General features: G+C 40.7%; 1 protein-coding gene across 1 annotated transcript; it reads right to left on the bottom strand.

Moving 5' to 3' along the window:
- Positions 1-883: 883 nt before the first annotated feature.
- tdrd7a (tudor domain containing 7 a) lies at positions 884-23,719 on the bottom strand. Its single transcript, XM_015968057.3, has 22 exons — positions 23,611-23,719; positions 22,739-22,942; positions 22,357-22,501; positions 21,879-21,993; positions 21,207-21,287; positions 20,937-20,977; positions 19,504-19,544; positions 18,584-18,754; positions 17,762-18,463; positions 16,199-16,395; positions 13,342-13,534; positions 5,974-6,085; positions 5,686-5,897; positions 5,409-5,543; positions 5,003-5,086; positions 4,758-4,892; positions 4,523-4,633; positions 3,104-3,269; positions 2,810-2,964; positions 2,517-2,710; positions 2,092-2,252; positions 884-1,927 (listed from the first exon to the last, which is right to left on the bottom strand). The coding sequence occupies exons 2-22, from the start codon at positions 22,940-22,942 to the stop codon at positions 1,713-1,715; spliced, it is 3,570 nt and encodes a 1,189-aa protein (XP_015823543.1). The 5' UTR covers positions 23,611-23,719; the 3' UTR covers positions 884-1,712.
- Between the last annotated feature and the right edge of the window lie 1,814 nt (positions 23,720-25,533).

The following is a 25,533-nucleotide window of genomic DNA, read 5'->3' as shown; positions in this document are numbered from 1 at the left end:
TAAGAGGTATGCTATGATGTAAACTGGTACATTATGATGTCACAATGTCGTGAGTGTGTGTATTGGTTAGTGGCTCCACCCTCTCGGTCTGCTAGGCAACAGCATTTGTTGCATTTTTCAAACATGAAGTGGGAGTGGAGTTCACTTCTTGTAAGGGGTGACTTGCTCTTTAAATAATAATATTATAATTGACACGTGGATCCGATGTAAATGTCTGTTTAGGGGCGCAGAATGTAACAAACAAAACACAAAAATTACCGGTTTGACCACATTTAGCTTTGGTTAACAGTAAAAAAGTAACGATTAAATCCACCAGGTAGGACCAAACATTTAAATATCACTTTTAAACTGAACTTCAGCCGCCCCTAAAACAGAAGTAGCCTATCAAATCTAAAAGCGGGGTAGAGCTCTCCAACTTGTCTGAGTTCCTTTGATAAGAATGTGTGAATCTGTTAAACACACATCATTTAAATCAGTAAAATAGTTTAATTTCCTACAAAAATATTAAATTTGGTTGGAAAACAGGCACTTGATAAAATATAGTTTCTGCACTGAGTTTTTGCACAATTTAACATCTAAAATTCGGGGAAATATGACTCACTTGCACAGTTTCAAGAGAAAAGAAGAGATCCAGCAATCTCTAAACTATTGGTCCACACAATCTCTGCCGTTGGGATGCAGCAGAAAAGTATCCTGGAACTGGTAGAAGATGTGGAAGATAAGGAGATAAAGACATCAGGATGAAAAAAATACAGCATCTGGACTGATCAAACTCAATGGGCTCACTAGAAGAACCCAAACTTCTAGTAGTAGCATGGGCGAGCTGAAAAGGTCCCAGTCACTCACTTGACCTGGTTCATCAGGTAATAAATATTCACACTGGCAAAATCAAACTCTTCAATGCATAAATCAATAGAGCACAATAACCAATACAACTCTGGAATTAAAGGAACACTTCTACGAGGAGCTACAAACATTACAGTATCCGGATCACTACCTACAAGATATGGCACATGAGCTACATTCAAACACTAACTTCTCTAACTCTGTCAACACCTGCTGCTACACCAAAGAGCAGTTTGATCAGCTCAACAGCAGATTTTGTATTTACATTAACAGCAGACGTTTGTAATGACTTGAGACATTTCACTAGACTATTCACAGCAGCATCAGAAACCTTTAGTCAAATGGTCACACATGTGTTCATAACAATTAGAAGATTAAGTGTGGTGGAGGGGTTCCTATGTTTGTATGCAAAAGTGTGATAGAAAACATATGCAGAGCTGTAAATAACATTATCGAATGCATAACCTAAGAAAGGTGTAATGGTTGATTACAAATGCACGGAAACACATGAATCAATAAATGATATTGTAACGGATTTAGTTAAGACTGGCAAGTAACTATAAATGAAGCATACAAGGATTTTTTAAGGATATTTTCAATATGTTATAAAACTTGCTCTATTAAAATAAAAATAAACCTCAACCCAAAATACTATTAACGTAACTGTTTTAATAACGCAAACAACAAACGGTGACATGAAACACAAACTTCTACTCATATCTTAACAGTGAATTAGAGGTATTAGTGTGAAACATATTAAAAAAAGCTTCAACCAAAAGACACACATCAAGCAATCTGTCAAAGTTGTCCAACATAACTAAATGTATAACAGACATAAGACACAGCTAAAGAAAAATGAATGACCCTTAATCCCCGATGTCAGCCATGATACGATGGATCCAAATGTCCGTGCCGTCCTGGGAAGTGTCTACCAGGTAAACGGTTAACCTGCGCTCCCACAGCTCATCTTTAACCTCAGACACATCCCGCACGCCTTCCACCTGGGCGACCAACGCCTTGTTCTCCACATGACTTCTGAACAACATGGAGGCCTCCTCTGACCAACAGAGCTGTGTCACACCTGTATGATGAAGGAAAAAATAAAAGTATTTGAAAATCAGCTCACATCGCAGGACATTACCTGATAAACGACTGCAAATGAAGAGAAACAGATGCTACTTGCTACTAGAAGTAACTTTTCTTACTGAATTTCTACTACTGAAGCTTGATAAAGTAATAACTCACCTGCCAGTTGAGCAGCAACAGCCTGGAAAGGCAGTTGTCTGAATTCTGTTATCAGAGGCTGGATGTGAGAGCTGGAAACCAGCTCGTGTTTACCGTAGTCCAGCCCGTACACATTAACCAACCCGTTTCCCAGGACCGCTCTCACCTGCACCCGGTGCCAACTGAACACAGGTAGGAAACAATATTTTTTTCTCATTTTATTAAAGAAATCCTAACAAAAGCAGCTGATCTGATTATTTTCTATAAGATTTAAACTGACCAGCACCTATAAGAGCAGCAAAACTAAAATGAAAGCTAATCAGTTCACCATTTCAAAAGCTTTACATAAATTATCAAACACATTCCAGGATAAGAAGACGTTGCTACATAGTTCATTTTAATTTGAGGTTCCAGTGTGTATCTGGTGCAAAGAGCTCATTCATTACCTCTTGTCTATTTTGGCAGCGTACACAACTCCCTTCTGGATGTGCACGGATCTTTTGGTATTCTCGGTCTGGTTGTAGTACAGAACCATTTCTCCCATCAACACCACCAGCTTATGCAGGTCCTGCCATGGTTGGACCACAAAGTAACCTGGGTGGCACACCACTGGCACAAAAACATCCAGGGTCTGACCAGGCTGGGGGAAAAGAAGGATGATGGTAAAACTGCGTCTTAAACTCGATCACATAATGGTTGTGAAAACAGGAAAACCGAAGCATTATAACGAGCCACAAACCTGGGGAAGCTCCAGCTCAGGTGGTAACGGAAGACGCTGCATCCCATTTTCTGTAGGTGGATCTTCTTCACTCTGATGAAGCTGCAATGAAGGCTTGATGGAGGCGTTCAGGAACGAGCTGCTCAGAGTCGACAGCTCCACTGGAGGAGTTAGACCTCGAAAAACGAGACAAAGTTTTACATCAAAACAGTTCATTTTAAAAACACTAATCTGCCTAAAACACAAAATTTCTAGAGATAAAAATCTTGACCATTACCAGGAAACGTGCATCTTGTTTTTGGTGTTTAGCATTACCTGCAGTGCTGCCAGCTGCACAGTTGTTCTGTGCCACCAGGTTCTGCCACATCTCCGACTGGGTCAGCTGATGGTTGATGCTCTCTTTCAGCTCCAGAGAGTCGCCACCGGTGAACAGATACACGTAGACCACCTTTTCTCCTTTGCAATCCTCCAGTTTCACAATCTAAAAAAAGGGATCACTGATGAAAGATATTACTGCTGGTCCTTCATTAGTAGAACACTGAGGTGCGATGAGCACAGCTCGTTGCTGGAGCTCGGACCACCTTTTAACTTTTTGTATCCATTTTTCTTGCTTTTTTCACTCCTCTTTTTAATTAGTCACACATATGGAAGTAAGAAGCAACTTGGAGTTATTTTTTTATTATATGTGAACTGTTTACTTAAGTATGCAGAGACTCATCATGCAGCAGTTAGCGCTTAGTCGATACATCCCAGAGAAACACCAGGGATCCCAAGGGAGCTAGGGCGGGAAGACGGTATAACCCATCTGTACCTTTGATCATCAAGGGAAATGTTAGATAGCTCCCCAATAAGACTGACGAGTTAACAATGCTAACCAGAGTTCAGAAGGGTTACCAGGAGGTTGGCATGACGTGCGAGTTGTGGCTAACTCAACTCACTCCAGTCCAGACTCGCGTTCCTATACCAGGATTCTACCTGGCGAGAGTGGACTGGGATAGGAAGGTAATCAGAAAGAGGAAAGGTGGGGGAATTGTGATGTATGTGAGCGAGATGAAGTAAACGGGTACATCGGTGTTTAACCCCTTAGCATTCCAGCATCCCACCCGTGGGACAAAACCCCATTGGGTTAATTAAACCTGGAAATTTAAGAGGTAAGGCGAAGTGTGTAAGAATAAAGTAAGACGACATCCTGTGGTCAAATTTGGTTACTGCAATCACTCACTCCTGTTTCATGGCTGTAGCCAGTTACGGATCAGCACCAGAAGATTCTAGATTACAAGAACAGGTGAGTCAGACACAGTAAGTAGATAAGTAAATATATATGCCTCTGGCATAGAGGAAGTGTGGTAGTTTACCATCTTGCTGTTATAGTTCTGAACGACTCATTAAACAAAGTAAAACAAAACATTTGACTCATTCACTTCAAACATCCATTTCACTGTAAGATCAAGTTTATAACTGACAAAGTCACTCTTGTCACTGATCAGAGGGGAGCGTCGTGTGTGGACGTTCCTGAGGAGGAGCACTGACGGAAGGATTCGGGGGTCTATCTGGACATCCTGTTAACCTCTGGAATTAAAAATATTCTGCCCATTCCTGATCTTATTGGTGTATGATTTATTCCTCCTCAGATCACTGGGAAATCTGAGGGTAGTAGGGATGCAGCAAATGTGCAAGTGACTGCTGTGTAACAATTTATTTTTCTTCCCAGCTTTTCCGTCTCATCAACATTACCTTTATTTTACAGTTTTGCACATCAAGCAATCTCTTCTTCAACCACAAAACTGCTTTGTAGCTCAAGCATCCTTCTGGAACAGCCAGGCCAGCCAGCTGGCATTTAATAGCCTGCAAAGATAATAATTAAAAAGACAATCATGCTAACTGGTTTCAATTAGCAAGAAGTATTAGCTAAGAGCTAACGTGATTTATGAGAAATTCTTGGTGAACTGCATGTGTTGAATGTTTTCACCTGTGGTGGAATGACGATGAAATCCTTAAGAAAAGGCGGAGGAATCTCTCGAAGATCAGTGATTTCTACAGTTGCCGGCAACCCCAGGTCAATAAAGAGAACATCCATCACTCTAGTGTCATGCATGTTAGTGATCTGGGAACAAAAATATTGAAAGACGCTTAAACTTTCTGTAAATAACTAATTTCATATCCAAAGTTGTTCAGCCACTAAAATGCGATCAGTTCCGACTCAGGTGTTCTCACCTCAGCTCTGACCCACTTTCCTTTGTAGCGAACCAGACAGAACTTGCCACTGAAGGCTCTGGACACCAGCAACGCAGATGTCATCTTGTAGAAGCAAAAACATTAAGATAATCATTAGGTGTATCATGTTTCCATTTTACCAAGTAATTACTGGATTTGGTCAATTCTGAACCATTAACCCAGGACTACTTTAATTTATCTAATTCCATCTCTTTATTGTATATTTTATTCTCTCTACTCTTGCAGGCACTTTTTAGAAATGTTATTTTAGGGCAACAACTCAGATGAGCTGAAAGAAATGTTGACTACCTTAAATTAATCCACATTATTGCTGACAGAACTGGACGTGATGCCAATGTATACATAACATAATACAGATTTATGTCTTCCTCCAAGTTTTGCTTACATGAGACATGAAAAACGCCTCTATTCCTTCAAGCAGCACTCTCAGTTTTGCCAGACCTCTGGAGGGCAGCTGACAGAAAGTGGTGCCATCTGCAGAGATGCTGGACACACGCACATCCTGATAGGTAAGATTCACCTAAAGAACACAAAAATACAGTTAAACAATGTCAACAACTGTGTGTGCGCTGTCTGTTGTTTGTAATCAAATTAAGGGCGGGCAAACACAGAGTTAGAACCAAAAGATTAGAGAAAATGAGAGAAGTAGTGCATGAGTTTACTGAGAGAGGGCTGTTCATGGACTTGTCCTGCAGGGATGTCAGACACGCGGTGTTGATGTTAACATCTTCCTCTTGTGAGGTGTCGTAGAGCACTGCCACGGGTGTTTCTTCCTGTTGGCATGGCTGTAACATTTCCATCAGCAGGATCTTTCCGACTGCTAACTTATCCAACAGGGACAGTATCAGTGAATCGGAGCTGAATGCCTCCAGGCCTGACGAGAGAAAGACACACTTAGTTTCATGTATAATAGACAAGGGACATAAAATGTGTTTTGACTAACTATCCACCTGCAAGTCTGACATTAGTAGCTTGGAAGGGTAGAGAGAGGAAGTCCTGGTGCAGCTCCAGCAGATTATCTCTACTCGTTTCCACAGAGAAGCCGTAGTCCACATGGAAGATCTGTCAGAAGAAAACCTTTATGTGCATTTGGCTCAAAACTGAGCTGTCAGACCAGCTAGATTCATATCAAATAACTTCAAAATTAAGTTATATTTAGGGATGTTCCAATCACGTTTTGTTGCTCCCAATCCAATTCAGAGTCATTTGATTTTCAGAAACTGCTGATAGTGAGTCCCGATCTGATAATTTAGAAAAAAGGAGAACACACTAGAGTGGTCCTAAATCATTAATGCAATTCTTTTTGTATTTGTCATTTAGTATATTTGCCATAAAACATTACTTGTTTAGGAAGTACATTACGAGAGATTGTGCTAATTTTAATCTATGTCAAATGAAAGTCATTTACCAATTTCATTTATAAAAAACATGTCAAGAATAAATGTAAAGTAGCCTTGTCGCTCATATGTTAAATCATTTACTCAGTGTGTGGCGCTTTTCAGCAACAGGGATGGCACGGCACATGACAGTGAGCAGCAGAGTAACTTGTTCTATAAAACACCTGTAGAGGTGCTGCGTCTGTCTCAGGGAGACTGCCGAACCCGACGATTGCAACCACAGACGCTCATCTAGTGTGGTAAATAGACCGCTATCTTGGCATTTTTGCTGTTCGAGACTATTTCTTGGTTTCTTAATGCATCTAGTAGTGCTGACTGGCTTAGCTAAATTGCTGCAGGGAACTGAGCAGGGTCATTTTCTTTTTAAGGTGGCACATCGGTGTTGAATGCAGAACTACCTTTATTACCTTGTTAAATGGCCGGTTTTCACTCATTACACATACAGACCTGCCAAACTTATCAAAATATTTTGAGTACCACTTGTGCAGGATGTTTTTGCAGAATTTTGCAACTCCCATTGCTTTTCACGCTGTAATCTCCCCACAAACCGGATGGAGAATTACACACTCACTCACTCACTCACGCACGGGTGGTCACGGTGTGAAAATTTAACCTCACGGTTATTGTGACCAAAATTATCACGGTTTTATATTATCAAGGTATTTTTTTTAACGTGTTACGTTTTCAGACAACCAAATAAACCCTGTATGTCAGGAAATACTGTCCTCAGTTTGTGTCTAAATTTTGCCTAAAATATGTCATTTTGTAATTGTTTATTTGTTTACATTTTTTCCCTTTAGTCTTTAAAATACCAATATTTGCCCATAACTTCTTATTTTATGTCTGTTTGATATCATTTAAAATATTAGATCAGATGATACTCAGTACTCAAGTAGCCTTCTAATCAGATACTTTTTTACCCCTACTTGAGTAATAAACCCTATATCAGGAATAAACCCTATATCAGGAAAATATTGTCCTCAGTTTGTGTCCTTCCAGTGAGCTTTGCAGATGTGGAAAAATGTCATCAGGCAGTAATCGTTGTTAAATTCATAATTATTCTCGGAGAGAGACCAACTCTTATCTGCCCCTGGGAGCCCCGTAATGCATAGCGTCATTTCAACATGGCGGTGTCCGCGACACGGTTTATATGCAGGTAGCGGTGCTGCGGCTGCTTTATATAGCGACTCGTTGCATTCTTTCTCAACCCAAATCCTCGGATCACGCATTTTAGCTAAAACGCTAATGTTAGCTCGCCTTGCGTTGACTGCAGAGTAGTGGGTGATGGTCACGCTGATGTGTCTTGAGAATTGAAGTGTTGCTGCCTTTCACAGACACTTTTTCTACACGTGCTGCAAACAGGATAGCCGTCTTCTGTCAGCTGTCCCTCGGCATTCTTCAAATATCAAAAAAAAAAAATGCCCGTACTTCCGACTTTGTCTTCTTTGAGGGATAAAAAATGTCCTGAGCGCTGCCGTCTCCTCCTTTGGCCATTATTTCAGCTTTAGCTTCAAGAAAGTTTTGTTGTAAACAACAAAGTGCGCATGTGCCGCCGGCAACTTCAGCAGATGATACGGTGGCTGGGAAGGGTCACCGCGCCTACACCGCAGCCACGGTAATCCACAGAGATAATAGTTTTTAAAAAACAGGACGGTTATTATTTTTGTCAACTTTTTTACCGAGGTTTACACCGTGACAACCCTAATGCATACAGGTTGGTAGGTCTGCACATAAAACACTCTTTGCTGTTCATTTAAAAATACATTCAGGTTATTTTCTTGTCTCTGTGACAAGTATGCTCTGTTTTAGCTAACTGCCACATGTTATGGTGTGACTTCCCAGACTACCTTAAATTCTGGGATGGGTTAGGGTCTGTGAAACAAAGAACTTGTTAATTTTAAAACAAAATCATTGTTTTTCCATATGAATTTCTCTTAGGATGAATTTTAAAAAGTAATGTTTGTTGTTTTAAATGGTTAAATCCCACCCGATTCCCTGAAAATCATTTGATCGGACCCGATTTCCTATCGCGATCGAATTGGAGCAACCCTTGTTATTAGGGCTGTAGCGAATCCTCGATGACGTTAACGGCTCGATTCTAAAAATTTGTCGACGTCAGATCCGGTAGTCGATGCACCACGCCCACTTGCTGCATCCCCAGGAGTTTGTAGAGGAGGAATCTGCCTGTTTTTCCTCAAGTTCGCCCTCTTCTCCGCCTTCACCAACATCTCTGCCAAATACCGAAGACCCGGAACAATGTCCGTCCGCTACTGGATTCCTTTCCTGTTTTGCCCGCCTTCGTCTCCTGGCAACGGACAACAACTTCCGGGGTCAGATGCGCTGCTCAGTCTCTACCGCAGATGTAGAAAATCACCGGGAGCGTTTCTCCCTTCATAAAGGAGCTTCTTTCAGACATTAGGAGAGCTGTTTTGGTGGTAGCAGTCTCTCCTCCGTGCTGGTCTGTTTGTTGTCAAAAAAATCAATACCTAGATATAAGTCAATACTAAAAGTGGAATCTAAATTAGATATTCCATCCCTGTGGTATCGATATTATGGAGTCTCACATAAACACAGCCTTCTTCAAGTACACCGACATGCACAACAGCCAGATGCCGTAAAGCAGCTTCCGCCTCCCAGACAAACAGAAGAAGAAGACGCCGCATGGCTACATTGCAATTTCCCACGCGAGTTGTCTCCGACCCAAGTTTTGTTAATAGCAACAGCGAATTTGCGCTTCACAGCCCAACTTACTTAGCATACCAAGTTCGACACGTAGTTGTATATTCAGCGTCCAAAATTAAATTTTTTACTCACCGGCCAAGTTGGCCGGTAGATGATGAAAATCTACCGGCCAAGCATATTTTTTTACCGGCCAAAATTCTAAATGATTTAGATCCACCTAACGCATGTAATTCTATATTATGTTGATTCCAAACAGAGTGACACAATAATTAAAACATCAATTAATAAGAAAAACAACTCTTTTGTTATTTTTACTATTAATTTATTTATTTTTAGAGATGTTTTTAAGAACTCTTTCATTGAAATCTAGTCAGACTCCTTGTTTTCTCTGTCCATGAAGTCTGGCCTCCTGCTTCTGACACCGTCTTTGTGCCAAAGCATTACAGCCTCATTTGGGTCATAGACCTTGATCTCTGGAGAACACAGCTGCACCATGAGAATATCTGAAAGTGTGTCAGGGCTAGGGTTGTCACGGTAACCGGTGTAGCGGTAAACCCCGGTAAAAAAGTCAACAATAATAATAACCGTCTTGTTTTAAATATATATATTATCTCTGTGAGTTACCGTGGCTGCGGTGTAGGCGCGGTGACCCTTCCCAGCCACCGTATCATCTGCTGAAGTTGCCGGCGGCACATGCGCACTTTGTTGTTTACGACCAAAACTTTCTTTAAGCTAAAGCTGAAATAATGGCCAAAGGAGGAGACGACAGCACTCGGGACATTTATTATCCCTCAAAGACGACAAAGTCGAAAGTACGGACATTTTTTGGATATTTGAAGAATGCCGAGGGACAGCTGATAAATATGGCTATCCTGTTTGCAGCACGAGCAGAAAAAGTGTCTGTGAAAGGCAGCAACGCTACGTGGCCATCATAATGTAGCCATTATCTCACAACTCCGCCATCTCCAGTTCACCACTTTTCACAAAATCTTCTGGTTGCCACTGGTCCTGGTGGTTTTTCTTCCAGTTAGACAAGTTTTCTTTTGGAAGGCTGGCTGACTCCAGTTGAAAACCGCCACATTTCACCGCTAGTTTTAACAAGAAGCTAACTGCTAACTTGATAAACTGATTGAATGGGATAGGTGGGAATGACGATGGATGCGGCGCTCACGTTTCGCGTACGTTTGTGTACGTTGCATACTGGCGGGAGGAGTATCAGAAATCCGTGGAAGATGACTGATAAATAGGGTTGTCACGGTATGAAAATTTAACCTCACGGTTATTGTGACCAAAATTATCACGGTTTTCGGTATTATCGCGGTATTTTTTAAACGGTGTTGCATATGTTCAGAAAGCATTGATAGTCCTGTTCTACACAAACTGAAATAGTTCTGAAAAGGTTTAACAGTGTTTATTAAACCTAAAATAACACAAAGCCTTAGCAAAAGTGCAACTTTTCACAAGTAAAGGAACAAATAGCTTATTTTTCTGGAACATGTTACAGTAGTCAGTGCAGGTTTAAATGATACAAATCCAAACATTCAAAACATAAACAATATGTAAACAAATCAAAGAAACACCACTTGTTTTCTCATATACTTGTTTTCTTCATTATCAAAATGAAAATCTAAAACTCCAGTCCACACTTGACTTGAGCGCTGTACAAGTCAACCTTAAAAAATATGTATTTAAAATAAATAGCCACTTTAAACAAATTACTAAAATAACTACTACACTATGTAATCAAATCCAAATGTTCAAGTATAAATGGCATTGAATAAGTAAACAAATCAATGACAAGGAACTAATTGTATATTTCTCTTCATCATCAACAAATAAGATGCTTCATCCAGCAACAGGATGTCCGTGACACGGTTTAAATGCTGGCAGAGGACGCTGCGGCTGCAGTATATAGTGACTCGTTGCATTCTCCCTCAACCAAAAGTCCTCACGTCATGCATTTCAGCTAAAATGCTAATGTTAACTTACCTTGCACTGGCTGTAGAGACGTGGGTGATCGTCACACAGATGTGCCATTAGATTCGAAGTGTTACCTTTTGCAGACACTTGTTTCCTGCACGTTCTGCAGACGGGATAGCAGTCTTCTATTAACTGTCCCTCAGCGTTTTTCAGAAATCCAAAATATGCCCATACTTCCGATTTAGTCTTCTTTGAGGGATGATGGATGTCCTGGGCGCTGCCGTCTCCTCCTTCGGCCATTATTTCAGCTTCAAAGTTTTGGTGCCGTTGCAAACTAAAAAGTGCGTGTGCGCGCCGCGGGAACTTCAGCTGAAGCGACGGTGGCTGGTAAGGGTCACCGCGCCAAAACCGCGGCCACGGTAAACCCACCGAGATAATATAGTTTTTTAAAAACTGGACGGTTACTTTTATTGTCTTTTTTACCGGGGTTTACCGCTATACCGGTTACCGTGACAACCCTACTGATAAACATAACTGATTTGGTGCAAACATTTACTCGCTATGTGGCAGATAGAGCTCAAAAATTTACTCGCCAAATGGAGCAATTTGCTCACTTTTGGCGAGTGGCGAGTGTTAATTTCGGACCCTGTGTATATTCACACTTATGTGCTTAAAGAAAAACTCCCGTTTATTGCAACCCGGACTTAATTTCTAGCATGCAGTACGTTTGTTTACTCATGCTGACAACTTTGGTGCTACTTGGATTCCCCGGGGTATTTAGATCCATCGGCGAATCGCCATCAGTGTATATCCATGTAACGGGTGCGGACGGGCACCCATGGTGCAGCCTCGAAATAAGACATTATCTGCACCAAAACATCTTCACGTCCAAAGTTTTCGTTAGGAATCATTAACATGATTCCCCTGTTCGTTTGGAGCGGGTCTGGGATTTCCAGCATAAATAGACTTGTCACGGCTAATCTAACCGGCGCTTTTAATGACGTCACTGCCGTGCGCCAATCTGTTTTTATTAAGATTAGATGTACCTTTGTCCTACTGTGGAGAAATTTGTTTTCTCCCTTTATTGACCAACAGAGTTGTTCAAAAGTACAGAACAAAACATATGGCATTACATCTTATGACAAAAATGCACCTTAAACAGAGTTTAAGCAGCAAAACATCACTCTGCAAATAGTGTATATATATAGTGAGACAATTCATGATTTAAAGTGTTAACTTTCGCCAGTTTTTGTATGCACGTTATAAAAAATGCTGATACTTGAAAGGTTTAAACACTTTATACACTTAATTCTTAACATTTAATTTTTGCAATATAAATTGAAGAATGTTATTTTTTGACTAAACTTGTTCAATAAATTGGTGTTTTTAAATAGTATCGAAATCGAGTATCGAGTTTTTTCCCCCCAATATCGAATCGAGTTTGAAATTTTAGTATCGTGACAACCCTACTGCCGGGTGTTTTTGGTTTAGTTAAACTTGGTAACTTGAACTTAACGTTGGTAAAGCTACTGTTAGCATTTTCGCTAACAGCTTCTTGCGTTTGGATAAGCTGTTACGTTTTGGTTTAGAGTTCATCTTTTTTGTGGTGTAGATCTCCCTTTTATTACATTTAGAGTGTTGTGGGTTTAGTTTAAAATATCACCTTGAGTTTGGTTTAACCACCCAGTTTAGAGTTTGGACCTTTGGAGATGCTTATTTTGGTCCAGAACCCAGTAATCTTTGCCCAGTGGGACATCCCAGGTTATTTGTACTTTTGTTTTAATTCCCCACAGGCAGAATTAGTTTTATTATTCCCAAACTGTGGATGGAAAGATTTATGTTTTTTTGTAGTTGTAAATAAACCTGATCATCATTTTAACTTTTAAATCCCGTTATTGTCCCTTCCTTTTTGCACACGAGCCAAACTCCCCAGGAAGGGTTGTACCACTCGCCTCACGCACATAAGTGACCAAAAAAAAGCAGCATGGAGACACTCCGTCTCCAACCACCTCTCAGGCAGCAGCCTGCACTCCCAAGTTCTACACGTCACCAGAACATAACCAACCAACACAATAAAAGCAGTGTTATACAAAATGGAAGGCCTGTAGTGTTTATTCTCTTACAGTAACAATTTATCAATTTTTTTGAGGAATTAAAGATTTTTTGGTTTTTATTAACTGTGCAATAGAAAAATAATTAGATTAATTGTCTAAATAGTCATTAGAATAGTCGACTATTCGATAAAATAATCGTCAGAATAATCGTTTTTAAAATTATCGTTTACCCCCAGCCCTACTAGTCATTATGGATGCAGGTTACCTTGACTCTGTCAGGGTCCGTCACATCCATCACCTGCCCTCGGGTGACCTCTTCTCCATCTTCTCCTCTGACTGCTACGAGCTGACCAGCGATGGGGTTTGACACATGATGCTGTGTGAAGTTTTGGCTGTAGAAGGTCTGCATTGCATCTTCCATGGTTTCCTGAGCACTGGAATAATTCTCACCAACGTACCTAAACAGACATTAATGGAGCGGTTAAATATAAAACCTCATTTATCTTGTTGTTGAATAAGGCAGCTTGGGTGGTCTAAGGTAGCATACCAAAAACTCTGACCCATGTTTGAGCTGCTTTCTATTAGGGCTGCACGATATTAGGAAAACCTGCGATATTCGATAACAGTGCTTAATATTGCGATATCGATATTACTCGCGATAAATGAACAAATACTAAAGTATGCAGTGTTGATGTCCGGCGTGTGATGTCTGCTCCGGGTTCAAAGCAAACAAAAACTAATGCATGAATTCCATTACAACATAACATTTTTATTGCAAAAATATGCAGCTGCACCTGCTACTGTATTAGCAGCTGCACCCGCTGCTGTATTAGCAGCTGCACCTGCTACTGTATTAGCGGCTGCACCTGCTACTGTATTAGCGGCTGCACCTGCTACTGTATTAGCGGCTGCACCTGCTACTGTATTAGCGGCTGCACCTGCTACTGTATTAGCGGCTGCACCTGCTACTGTATTAGCAGCTGCACCTGCTACTGTATTAGCAGCTGCACCTGCTACTGTATTAGCAGCTGCACCCGCTGCTGTATTAGCAGCTGCACCTGCTACTGTATTAGCGGCTGCACCTGCTACTGTATTAGCGGCTGCACCTGCTACTGTATTAGCGGCTGCACCTGCTACTGTATTAGCGGCTGCACCTGCTACTGTATTAGCGGCTGCACCTGCTACTGTATTAGCAGCTGCACCTGCTACTGTATTAGCAGCTGCACCTGCTACTGTATTAGCAGCAAAACAACAAACTGCATGCATGCAGTTTCTCAGTGACTTTAAAACATCACCACCACCATAAAACTTTTTCTGATGCTCCAAATAGCGAAAAACATCCCTTACCAGGGTTTTTTGATTAAATAAAAAAATCTGAAAATAAGTTCAAATGTTAAATAATAGTTAACATCACTTAAATGCAACAGCAAATTCTCTCATTGCTACTGAGCATTTTCTCCACTTATGTGGTTATGATATAAGGCTGTTGCTGTAATTGGGAAGTGAACTGTGCCGGGCCAAACTAGAAGAATATTAAGATTTTCTGAGGGAAAGAGAAAAACAATTGTCTACCTTTCAGAAGAGGAACTGGCAAAAAAAAAAAAAAAAAAAAAAAAAAAAAAAAAAAAAAAACTACGTGGAAAATATGTGAAAACGTTTGTTTTTAACCCCAAATTGAACAAGTTTACCTAGATCTTAAAAAGCAGCTCAGATGAAACTGCAACTATGATTCTGATAACAAGCTAACAAATTGAACTAGCTCCTCTAAGATAACCGGCTAGCAGAGCTTCTGACTGACAGTTTATGTGCAGCAGCAAATAAACTATCCTGATTAACAAGGTTATAAAAGCTCATAAATGAAAAATCACTTTGATGTGTGGGGGAACTTTTCCAGGCCCTCTTTAGCAGGGTGGGACTGGGAGGAGAGTGCTGTAGCCTTTTAGCTGGAAGCTAACCGGAGCCTGGGGCTAACACTAGCGACATGAAGGTGGGTTGGTTCACCGGCACGTGTCGGAGTCAGCCCGGTAAAAATGATTAACGAACACAGAGCGGGGTCACGTTCACGTTTGAAGGCAGCGCTGATTCCAGAAACATCAGCACAAAGTGCGTTCGTTGCTCTAAGCCAACATGACGAACAAGGGAACGGCGCCGCAAACTCTGTTCGGGTGTTGCTTTCCAAAAGGGTCTTTGTAGGGGGCGGGCGTATTACGTGAACGGAACCATCTGATTGGCCGCATATCAGGAGGGCTACATTTGATTGGTCAAATAATACTTCCGCGTAAAAAACAGAGCTGGTTTACAAAAAGCTGATGTATGACACGGATGGAAATGTTTGAACCAAACATTTATCGCCGTTTTTGCAGTGTTTTGCGATGGGCCTATCGCACGTCCTGTTATCCTGATGACGATAATTTTTCGATATATTGTGCAGCCCTACTTTCTATGTTTATTAGTTATCTTGAAAAGGCGAGGGAGAGACTGTTCTGAAAAAAGCTTCAAACACATAATATTTAAGCCACACCTGCTTACATCTACATGCTCCAACCAGAGGTAGTGCTAGACATTTGTTTTCCGTCGTTTTGACACCCCCACCCTACTCATGCAGTAAACGAAGAAATGAAATAACCATCTAAAATTGAAAAGCCTGCACTGAGAAAAAGGTATGTGTGTGTGTGTATGGGGGGTGTTGTTGGGAGGGTCTCACCATTGCTAATGACTGCATCTTTAGTGTCATTTAGGTTTACAACATAGTAGGCACAGATTAAATTGACAGCCTCAACAACGGGAGAAGCCTTTTGCAGATGCACACATCTCTGACATCCATATATACTGGCAGACCAGAATATATGGATGTTTTCCTCATAATATTCAAATAAACACCAATAATACTACTAGGGGTTTAAAGACTGTGAACCAAAGACAAAATAAGCTAGAAGTGAAGGTTTATGCTTTAAACAAGACATGTCATAAATGATCATCAGGGCTGATGTGAAATCTAATCCAGATCAGGTCAGAATTATCATCTCATCTGTCTCATAATCAGCAGCAGCTGGATGTTTACACTGAGCTGAGAAAAAGGTATAACGTGATAAACTAAAAGGTATAAGAGTAATGCATCTCACCTTAAAGTAACCGCGTTACAGCTCTTGGCCTCAGTTACCAGCACTGAAGTGTACTGCTCAGTGGGAGGAGTCAGAGATGGAGGAACCACAGAACCCACAACCTCTAAACCAGAAGGGAGGGGGTGGCTTCTGCGATGCAGGCTCTCTTTAACATTTGCAGAGTTTTGGTCCACTTGGTTGAAGTTGTATAAAACTGCCTGATCAAAGGAGGAATTGATACTAATCAAGTGGCACAAACAAATGGGGGAAGCAGTAGCCTCATCAGTAAAGAAACTAAAATATTCTCCAATGTACACTCACTTAAAGGATTATTAGGAACACCTGTTCAACTTCTCCTTAACGCAATTATCTAATCAACCAATCACATGGCAGTTGCTTCAATGCATTTAGGGGGTGTGGTCCTGGTCAAGACAATCTCCTGGACTCCAAACTTATGTCAGAATGGGAAAAAAAAGGTGATTTAAGATATTTTGAGCACTGGATGTTGGTGCCAGACGGACCACTCCGAGTATTTCACAATCTGCTCAGTTACTGGGATTTTCACGCACAACGATTTCTAGAGTTTACAAAGAATGGTGTGAAAAGTGAAAAACATCCAGTATGCAGCAGTCCTGTGGGCGAAAATGCCTTGTTGATGCTAGAGGTCAGAGGAGAATGGGCAGACTGATTCAAGCTGACAGAAGAGCAATTTTGACTGAAATAGCCACTTGTTACAGCTGAGGAATGCAGCAAAGCATTTGTGAAGCCACAACACGCACAACCTTGAGGCGGATGGGCTACAACAGCAGAAGATCCCACCGGGTACCACTCATCTCCACTACAACTAGGAAAGAGGGGCTACAATTTGCACGAGCTCAACAAAATTGAACAGTTGAAGACTAGAAAAATGTTGTCTGGTCTGATGAGTCTCAATTTCTGTTGAGACGTTCAAATGGTAGAGAATTTGGCGTAAACTGAATGAGAACAAGGATCTATCAAGCCTTGTTACCACTGCAGGCTGGTGGTGGTGGTGTAATGATGTGGGGGATGTTTTCTTGGCACACTTTAGGCCCCTTAGTGCCAACTGGGCATTGTTTAAATGCCACGGGCTACCTGAGCATTGTTGCCGACCATGTCCATCCCTTTATGACCTCCATGTACCCATCCTCTGATGGCTACTTCAGCAGGATAATGCACCACGTCATACAGCTCCAGTCATTTCAAACTGGTTTCTAGAGCATGACGATGAGTTCACTGTACTACAACGGCCCCCCCACAGTCACCAGATCTCAACCCGATAAGAGCATCTTTGGGATGTGGTGGAACGGGAGCTTCGTGCCCAGGATGTGCATCCCATAAATCTCCATTAACTGCAAGATGCTATCCTATCAATATGGGCCAACATTTCTGAAGAATGCTTTCAGCACCTTGTTGAATCAATGCCACGTAGAATTATGACAGTTCTGAAGGCGAAAGGGGGCCCAACACCGTATTAGTGTGGTGTTCCAAATAATCCTTTCGGTGAGTGTATATTTACACTATAGTTTGGAACTTCAATTGGTTCAAGTCGTCAGATCCTCTTACCTTCTTCTTGTCATGTGGCGAGGGGTACTCCACAGAACATATGTCTAGCAAAAGAGACAGGTTGTCTAGAATCTGTTCAGGGAACGGCATCTTGTATGTGTCCATAAAAAGTTTGGGTAAAGCAGAGGCCCACATGCCTTGGGTATATTTGGAAAGGAGCTCTTTCAATTTCTGGCACACCTCAGCAGACACTACGGCAGCGGCGGAAGGGTTAGGGGGAGGACAGGGAGCTGAACTAGAGGGTGAGGAAGATGAGACAAAACCATCACTGTTAGGCTGAGGGGACTCAGCAACAGTGGGACCGTTGGTTGACGCAGAACAAGTCGAGGTGGGGGATTTTCTGTTGTGGGCAACTGTGGGATGTCTGACACTTTGTGACAGTTGGTCAGCTGGTCTGGGTTTGTGGGCGGAGCTTTGTAACACTACTGATGGCAGCAGGTTGTCTGAAGTAGAATGTTGAAGGGGGAAAATGAAGGTGGGGTTAGCCAAGAGGTTTCTAGGAGTATCTCTAGTTTTTGGAAGAGCTAAAGGAGATGGAGTAGTAGCTTGCTGTGTGGGAGTTATCGGACGAGAACAGACAGGTGTTGAATTCGTTTGTGATTCTGGAGAGGAGTCTGTGTTGTTTAGAGGGCTGGTGAGGGGCTTTAAGGGCACAGGAGGGTAAATGAGCTTGTCTTGTTTGGCAACGGAAGGTTTCTCCACCTGGGAGAGCAGATAATCAAAAAGAAAATTACTGCTTATCGTCACTTAATGTGGTCTCATAAGGTAAACATGAAAACAAAACGTCTTATTCTGGTAAAAAATAAATATTACGTGACTCACTGAACAGATGCGAGGCCACTTCTCCAGATCTAGGAGAGCCTGAGGATGGATCTTCTCGGCAAACATTTGGCTGTAGAACTCCGGCACTTTAGACATCCACACGCCACTGGAGTACCTCTTCATGAGCTGCTTTACTCTGCTCTGCACCAAATCCACGTCATACAGACAAATCTTCAGGGAGACAGAGACACGAGTCAATACTTGTGCTGTGATCACCTTAAAAAACATTTATGTAAATGTGACACAAACATTATTAATACATGATTGGAAACAGCTGACACAGATGTGACATAAATAGTGAAGCTGGCATGAATTTAAAGGTCTAGTGTGAAAATATTCGACTCTTAAGCACCACTCAGTTTAGAGTAGGTATTGCAGCTACAGTTGCCCTCACATATTAACTCATTCACTGCCTGCCGTTTCCTGATCAGAAAAGCCCCTCGCTACCTGCGTTTTTACTGTTTTTTTAAGAGTCACAGAATTGTGCTTTATGACCATGTAAACACCAAAACTACAAAAAGAAAGAGTAGATTGACTTCTTACATCAGGAAGAATCGGCATGTTTCTAGCTTTTTCCATGATTTCACAATTGGTTGTCAAGAGTGTGAGCTGCAGTAGCTTTTTCGGTTTTCTCCTTACTTTAGGTATAGCAGCGTCCCAAAACAATTTCCTAATACATGGATTGTCTACTTCCTGATCACGTAGCATGTGACACACAAGGGTAAAAATCAACTTTCAAGTTGGGATGTTTACTCAAGGTGCACAAGCTTGTTCCCAAGCCCGTCCCGTCAGAAAATGCCAGGGTTTCCCTTAGAGCTCAATAAGCCTGGCGGGCCACCAGAGTGGTTTAGGGGGTGATCTGTACTAAACATATAAGCAAACATAAAATAGACACGATGAAAACCAACAAAAGCATGTACCTGGGCTTTGTTGGGTTTGGAGACTCCTTCAAAAGAAATGTCTGAAAATGAAGCAAATGTGTTTGGTCAAGGTTTCATATTCCAAAGCTGCTAGATTTTATAGAAACAGTCAAACACTGTGGGTCTTGTCTATTTAATGTTAACACTAATTTTTGAAAACATCTTAAAATTAAGTGAATTTATCTTAAATTGGGCTAGCGGTTCTAGTCATACACTTTAGTGCCTTTTTTTGGTATTTGGGGCAAAATTCAATGTCTTATCTCTTTTCTTTTCAACAAATTACTAGTAAACCGTGGTGATTTGCTAATGCCAGATTCACAATACTCTTGGTATAAGTTTCCGGTTTTATTGAGAAATGCATTTAAACTTCAATAGTTACAGACCAACAGTAGCCTGGCCTGCCAGACTCCTCCTCTGTTTAATTCTGCACAGAGAAAGGGTCTGGGAACTCTCCTATTCAAATAACCCCACCCCCTGAGAATTCTAAGTGAGCCAATCAGTGCTGAGTAGCGTACGTCACACACCATAACGCCAAGTTTGTCATAAACATGGCGACTGAAGCGGAGTTTGCTGCGGCTCTTTCCTCTGGTTTAAATGACTTGGACTTGTCTTGAAAACAAGTAGAAGCGCTAAAAGCCTTTCTTCTAATAATAAAAAAAAAGATGTTTGCGCCATTGCCAGACGCCTTTGTTTTTTACTAGAGTCAAGCGGTACAGTCTGCATTTCAGTCTTTTTTCTGATTGGTTATTTTGAGCTGCCTAGTCCCGCCCCTCATGTGCTTCTCTGCCTATGAGTTACCAGACTCTCTCCGTGCAGAACTAAACAGAGGACGAGTCTGGCAGGCCAGGCTAGACCCTGATTAAAGCTGCAATGGCAAACAAATGAGCTTAAAACACTTTGTGTCTCTTAACAACATTCTTACATAGTATAGTTATAAATATATTGTAAAGATTAAAAAAATAATAATTATAATGAAACTAAGCGGTTCTCGCATTTGTCTAAAAACCACCAATAACAGCAATTTAAAAATACAACTATTGGACCATCTGGTTGGTCTCGCCTAACTTTCCCCGAGTCATTCACTCATAACACACTCCTGTATTTTGCAACAGAACAGCACTGGTGAGAGGTTCTCAACTCAATAATATCAGAGAAGGAGAAACAGCCTGCTGCTACCACTTCAACTTTACAAACTACCAGAGTCCCAAAAAGAAAAACACCATTTAAAGTCATAGAAAACAAAATACAATTGGACAAAGAAAACAGCAACTGGTGTTTAGCTCCATCTCGTTTCCTCCAGCATGGCGGGTTTTAGGTTCTGGCAGAAGCATCTCAGGGAAGATACCCGAGCAGAGGAGTGAGTATTCTGTGTTTACGTAGTTTTCAATTTAGAAGCAGAAATATTAACAAGGATTAAAATTTCAAATTCTCACCTCTGGAATTGTTTTCAGAGTTTCTTAAGTTTGCCTCTTTCCTGTTGACAAAACAGTATTTTTAAGCCTTAAGAGACGTTTAGGCAGACTTCAACATAAACATAATCATTTCTGATTCCTGAGTCAAGCTTTGCTTTCAAGACAAAGAAAATTAAGCACGTACAAAGGACATCTATTATTCACCCACAATGAAAACCATTACTTACAAATGACAAGACAAACAGCTTTGAGTGAGGTTAGTTTAGATACACCGATCTCTTTGCACGTTACCTGTTAGGTAAGATGGTCTGCTTCACTGCAGGTTCAGACGGCTGTCTACGCTCAACAGGGGTAGCATTTTCTCTCAACTGCCTGCAAATTTTGGAAAAAGACAAGACTAACTTGATTTACTGAAGTTTGCATTTATAGGTCCTACATCATACTAAATCCCCTTTTTTGGAGCTTTAGACCATGTTATATTGCCATTTCCTCGTAAAAAACAACACACCAAAGCGGTTTTCTGTTTCATTCATGTATTTTTCTTTGACAAGCTCAGTCATTCTATGCTAGAACCTTCCTTTTACTTACAATTTTTATGCTAAGCTAAAGCAAAACTTACTGCTTCCAGATCAGGAGAATGACTGAGCTTGTTAGCTACAAAATCCTTTTCTCCCTTATCTAACTCTTGGAAATCTGACAAATTTTTACTTAGGGGTGGAATATTCTCTTAGGTGCAAACAATGAAAAAGGTGAGATTTTTATTTATCGGCTTTTAAAAATAAATTCGGCCAATGGCTGATATAGAAAACTTTAATATATCGACCCAATATATCTGCCCTAATAATCGGCTTTAGATATCAGCCATCGAGAACAAAATTCTTTAAAAAATCGCTATTGGCCTAAAAAGAAAAACATATCGGTCAGCCTCTAATTATTACAACCTCTAATAATAAATGCAAATACCTATAATCCCCTGATGCACTGCCTGTCCTATAACCATAATTAGTCCAAGAACGACTTCTTGTCTGGTAAGAATCTCTTCTAGCTGATGGCTGACGTAGAGAACGTTGTGGGCTCACTGAAACACACACAAAAAAACAACAGGTCACTTTTTAAAAACTCAAAAGAAGGACAGACCAAATCCAGATGGAAGGATTATCAAAACCAACTTTGAAGATTGATTTTAAGATCCTTTATTTTTAAGAAAACCCTCCACTCTGTACATCCGTATCTAAATATTTTTGAGGAACCAAGTGGTTTCTTATTTAATACTCTTATGAACTAGAACAAAATGCTTTACCTTCACTGAGCCAATTCAATTAGGCCCAAAACTAACCATTTATTTTACACCTCCAGTTTTTGTTCTATACCATTTATTTTGTTATAGCTACTAAACCGTCAAAGACGAACCACAACAAAAACCACCGGCAGTGTCTCATACCATTGAGCATGTAGGGGTTGGAATGTTTGAACCTCATCTTGCAGCTCACAAGTTGTGAGTGTTGAGATTTTTTGGAGCTTTTCTGCTTGCTCACAAGCTCAGCAATGTGAGCGGTTTCTTCACAGACTGAAGCAAAGCACTTGAGCTGCAAAACAGTTTTTTTCATTTTATTAAAACACGGTATTACAAAGAGAACAACATCAGAACACAGATGAGACTACTTCTTAGCAGAAGCTTCTAAAGCAACATCGAGTTTGAGCATTTAAATAAGGCCAAACCAAGGCAGCACAATATGGTTGCAATAGCGAAAACATAACATTAAATAATTTAATGAGATGCAAGAAGGTGAAAAACTAATTTTATTAGCCAAGTCAGCACTCACCTCACCCATGCGATAATCCAGCCTCGCCACAGAGGGAATGCTTCTGAGGTAGTCCTCCAGGTTTGAGAAGCCCAGCTTCTTCAGTGGGATGTTTTCTCCACAGAGTGAGCGGTACTCTGAATGGAGGCTGGCCACAGACACACCTATTTTGCTGGACTGGAGGACAGCCCTCAGCATTTTCTTTACAGACTCGCTGTCTGACATCTTAGTGCACAAAGATTAAAACGAAAAAACAGCAGTTAAAATGATTGGATTAAACCACTAACGTAAGTCAGATTGACAATGATCTGTAAAATTAATTTGGGATCATCTAATAGTTTTTGTTATGTCTAGAGGTTGAAAAGAGTAAACAGAAATGCACTTGTTTGATTTCAATTTTAAACTGGTGGGTGTTTCCAAACAAGTCCCTGACTGACATTATGGATAACTAAGCAAATTAATCTCCATTACTTATAACCTTATTCACCCTTACAAGCAGCTTTTCCTAACAGGAACTGGATTACCCGTTTTAGAAAGGTAACTTAAATTCAGTTGATTTTTATGCCCGGCACAGCTAATTCACATCACTGCTAATTATTCTTATACATGCTTATAAACCACACAGGTGAATATCACGTAAAATATTTAAATTTTGCAAACTTTAGAAACGATTGCTAAATTTCCCGACGGAGTAACTACGTTTTTCGTTTTAATTTTGAAGGACGCTAGTTAAGATACCGGCTAACACATGCTAGTTTATGGCAAACAACAAGACTACCTCAATTTCCAAATACAATTTATTTTACATAACCCAGCCCAAACCTACGTTGCAACATACAAGTAGGACAGCTATAATCTGGTGATTAAATGAGCAGGTTAAATAATAAACATACCTTTTAAATTCGACGGGGCTAAACAAACAATTCTCCCTCTTCTTACGCTCTTTGTGAACCCACGCGGACAGACAAAAATCTAAAATGGCGCCTCGTCAGGCTCCTAAAGTAAACCACTTCCGGTTATTAATAGCAGAAACCAATAAAACTAATTAGCGATTAACATGTTTTTTATTTTGTAATCTATCATTAGTTTTATTTATTATCCACAATTAACCTATGAATTGTTTAGTTGTTTAATGCTTTTGTTTTGGATTTTGTCAATTTGCCATTAGAGGGGGGCAGAAGTAATTCATAATCAGAAACCAAAAACTGAAATGCCACACAACAGTAGCGGTTTTAGGCACGGGCAGACAGGGCAGTTGCCCAGGGCGGCATTTTTTCATGACACAAAACAGGCGCAGAAGCGGTGAGTAAAAAATAAAAAAGAAAGAAATCTGCGCCGCACCGATGTTTTCTATTATCTGTCATATCCAGAGGTGGAAAGTAACGAATTACATTTACTCACGTTACTGTAATTGAGTAGCTTTTTTGTACATTTATACTTTTTAAGTCGTTTTTAAAAGCTGTACTTTTACTTTTACTTGAGTACGTTTTTTAAAAAGAATTGTAATTCGCTACATTTTAAATCATATCCGTTACTGAGTAAAAATAAATTATAGGCGTAATAAATTACAAATATTATGTGAAGCAGCGTCGGAACAGAAAGAGACACCTGCATGAGCCAAGGGCGTAGGAACCGGGGGGGACGGGTGGGACGTGTCCCCTCCAATATTGGACAAACGCGCATTTGTGTCCCCCCCAATAACATGGAGAAAAAAAAGATTGATTTTGAAATATTTGACTCGTAAGCTTTTATTTTGAAAGACACCGCGGACTTCTCTCTTACACAGCCCTCAGGGAGTTAGGCAGGCTGGCAGGCTGAGTGAAGCAGGAGTCAGAGCTGGGGCAGACAGGTGTCAGAGACAGACGGCAGCAGCTCAGCGAGTTCTTCTCATGGGCAAAAAAAGAAAGAAAGGAATTGTGAGTTGGTAATAATTTAGTCCAAGAGTATAATTGTATTTCTGGTCAAACGCTAAAATGGCTGACTAACGTAAACATCTTGCTAGTTAGCATTAAACATTAAACAACACTACTAGTCAACAAAAAAATGGCGAATTTTACAGTAACAGACAAAAACCATTTGACACGAAATAAATAAAAAAGTTGAATCTCCACATAAAAATGGAGTTTGTAAGTGTGATTGTTGCTTGTTTGTTACATTCTCATCACATTTCATTTTTAAACCTTATTCATGTCACTTTTTTCATATAAGAGACCAGAGGAAGTTCAGCAGGAAATGATGAAGAAGGTGAGACAGGCAGCGCCAGACCTGCTGAGGGTGAGACAGGGAGAGCCAGACCTGCTGAGGGTGAGACAGGGAGAGCCAGACCTGCTGAGGGTGAGACAGTGAGAGCCAGACCTGCTGAGGGTGAGACAGGGAGAGCCAGACCTGCTGAGGGTGAGACAGTGAGAGCCAGACCTGCTGAGGTGCAGGTAGATGTTACAGTGAAGAATTAGATGGTTTTAGGTAGCTGATGAGAGGAAGATTTGAATGTAATAATAAGTGAACACAGTTAAATATATGTAATCCCATTACAAGTAGGGCTGGGCAGTACGGTTTAAGAATAAATTACATTCTGTACACGCTTCCTTAGAAATATTAGAAAAATAAGTGTTAAACTCTGCTTTCTGGAGCATTTAGACTGCAATTGTGGCCACTGTTTTTTCTTTTGTCCGTCTGAAAATGAATGTAGTTCCAGCTGTTGTTGTAAGTGAATTATTTCTTTTTTCATTCTGTCAGAAGCAAACTGATTTTTCTGATTGTTGGTCAGCATTGTTGTTTAAAATATTCTGATCAGAGTCAGATCGATTCAGACTGAA

This window comes from Nothobranchius furzeri, chromosome 4, assembly GCF_043380555.1.
Source record: "Nothobranchius furzeri strain GRZ-AD chromosome 4, NfurGRZ-RIMD1, whole genome shotgun sequence".
Classification (NCBI taxonomy): Eukaryota; Metazoa; Chordata; class Actinopteri; order Cyprinodontiformes; family Nothobranchiidae; genus Nothobranchius; species Nothobranchius furzeri.
This window is presented reverse-complemented; position numbering and strand designations above follow the sequence as displayed.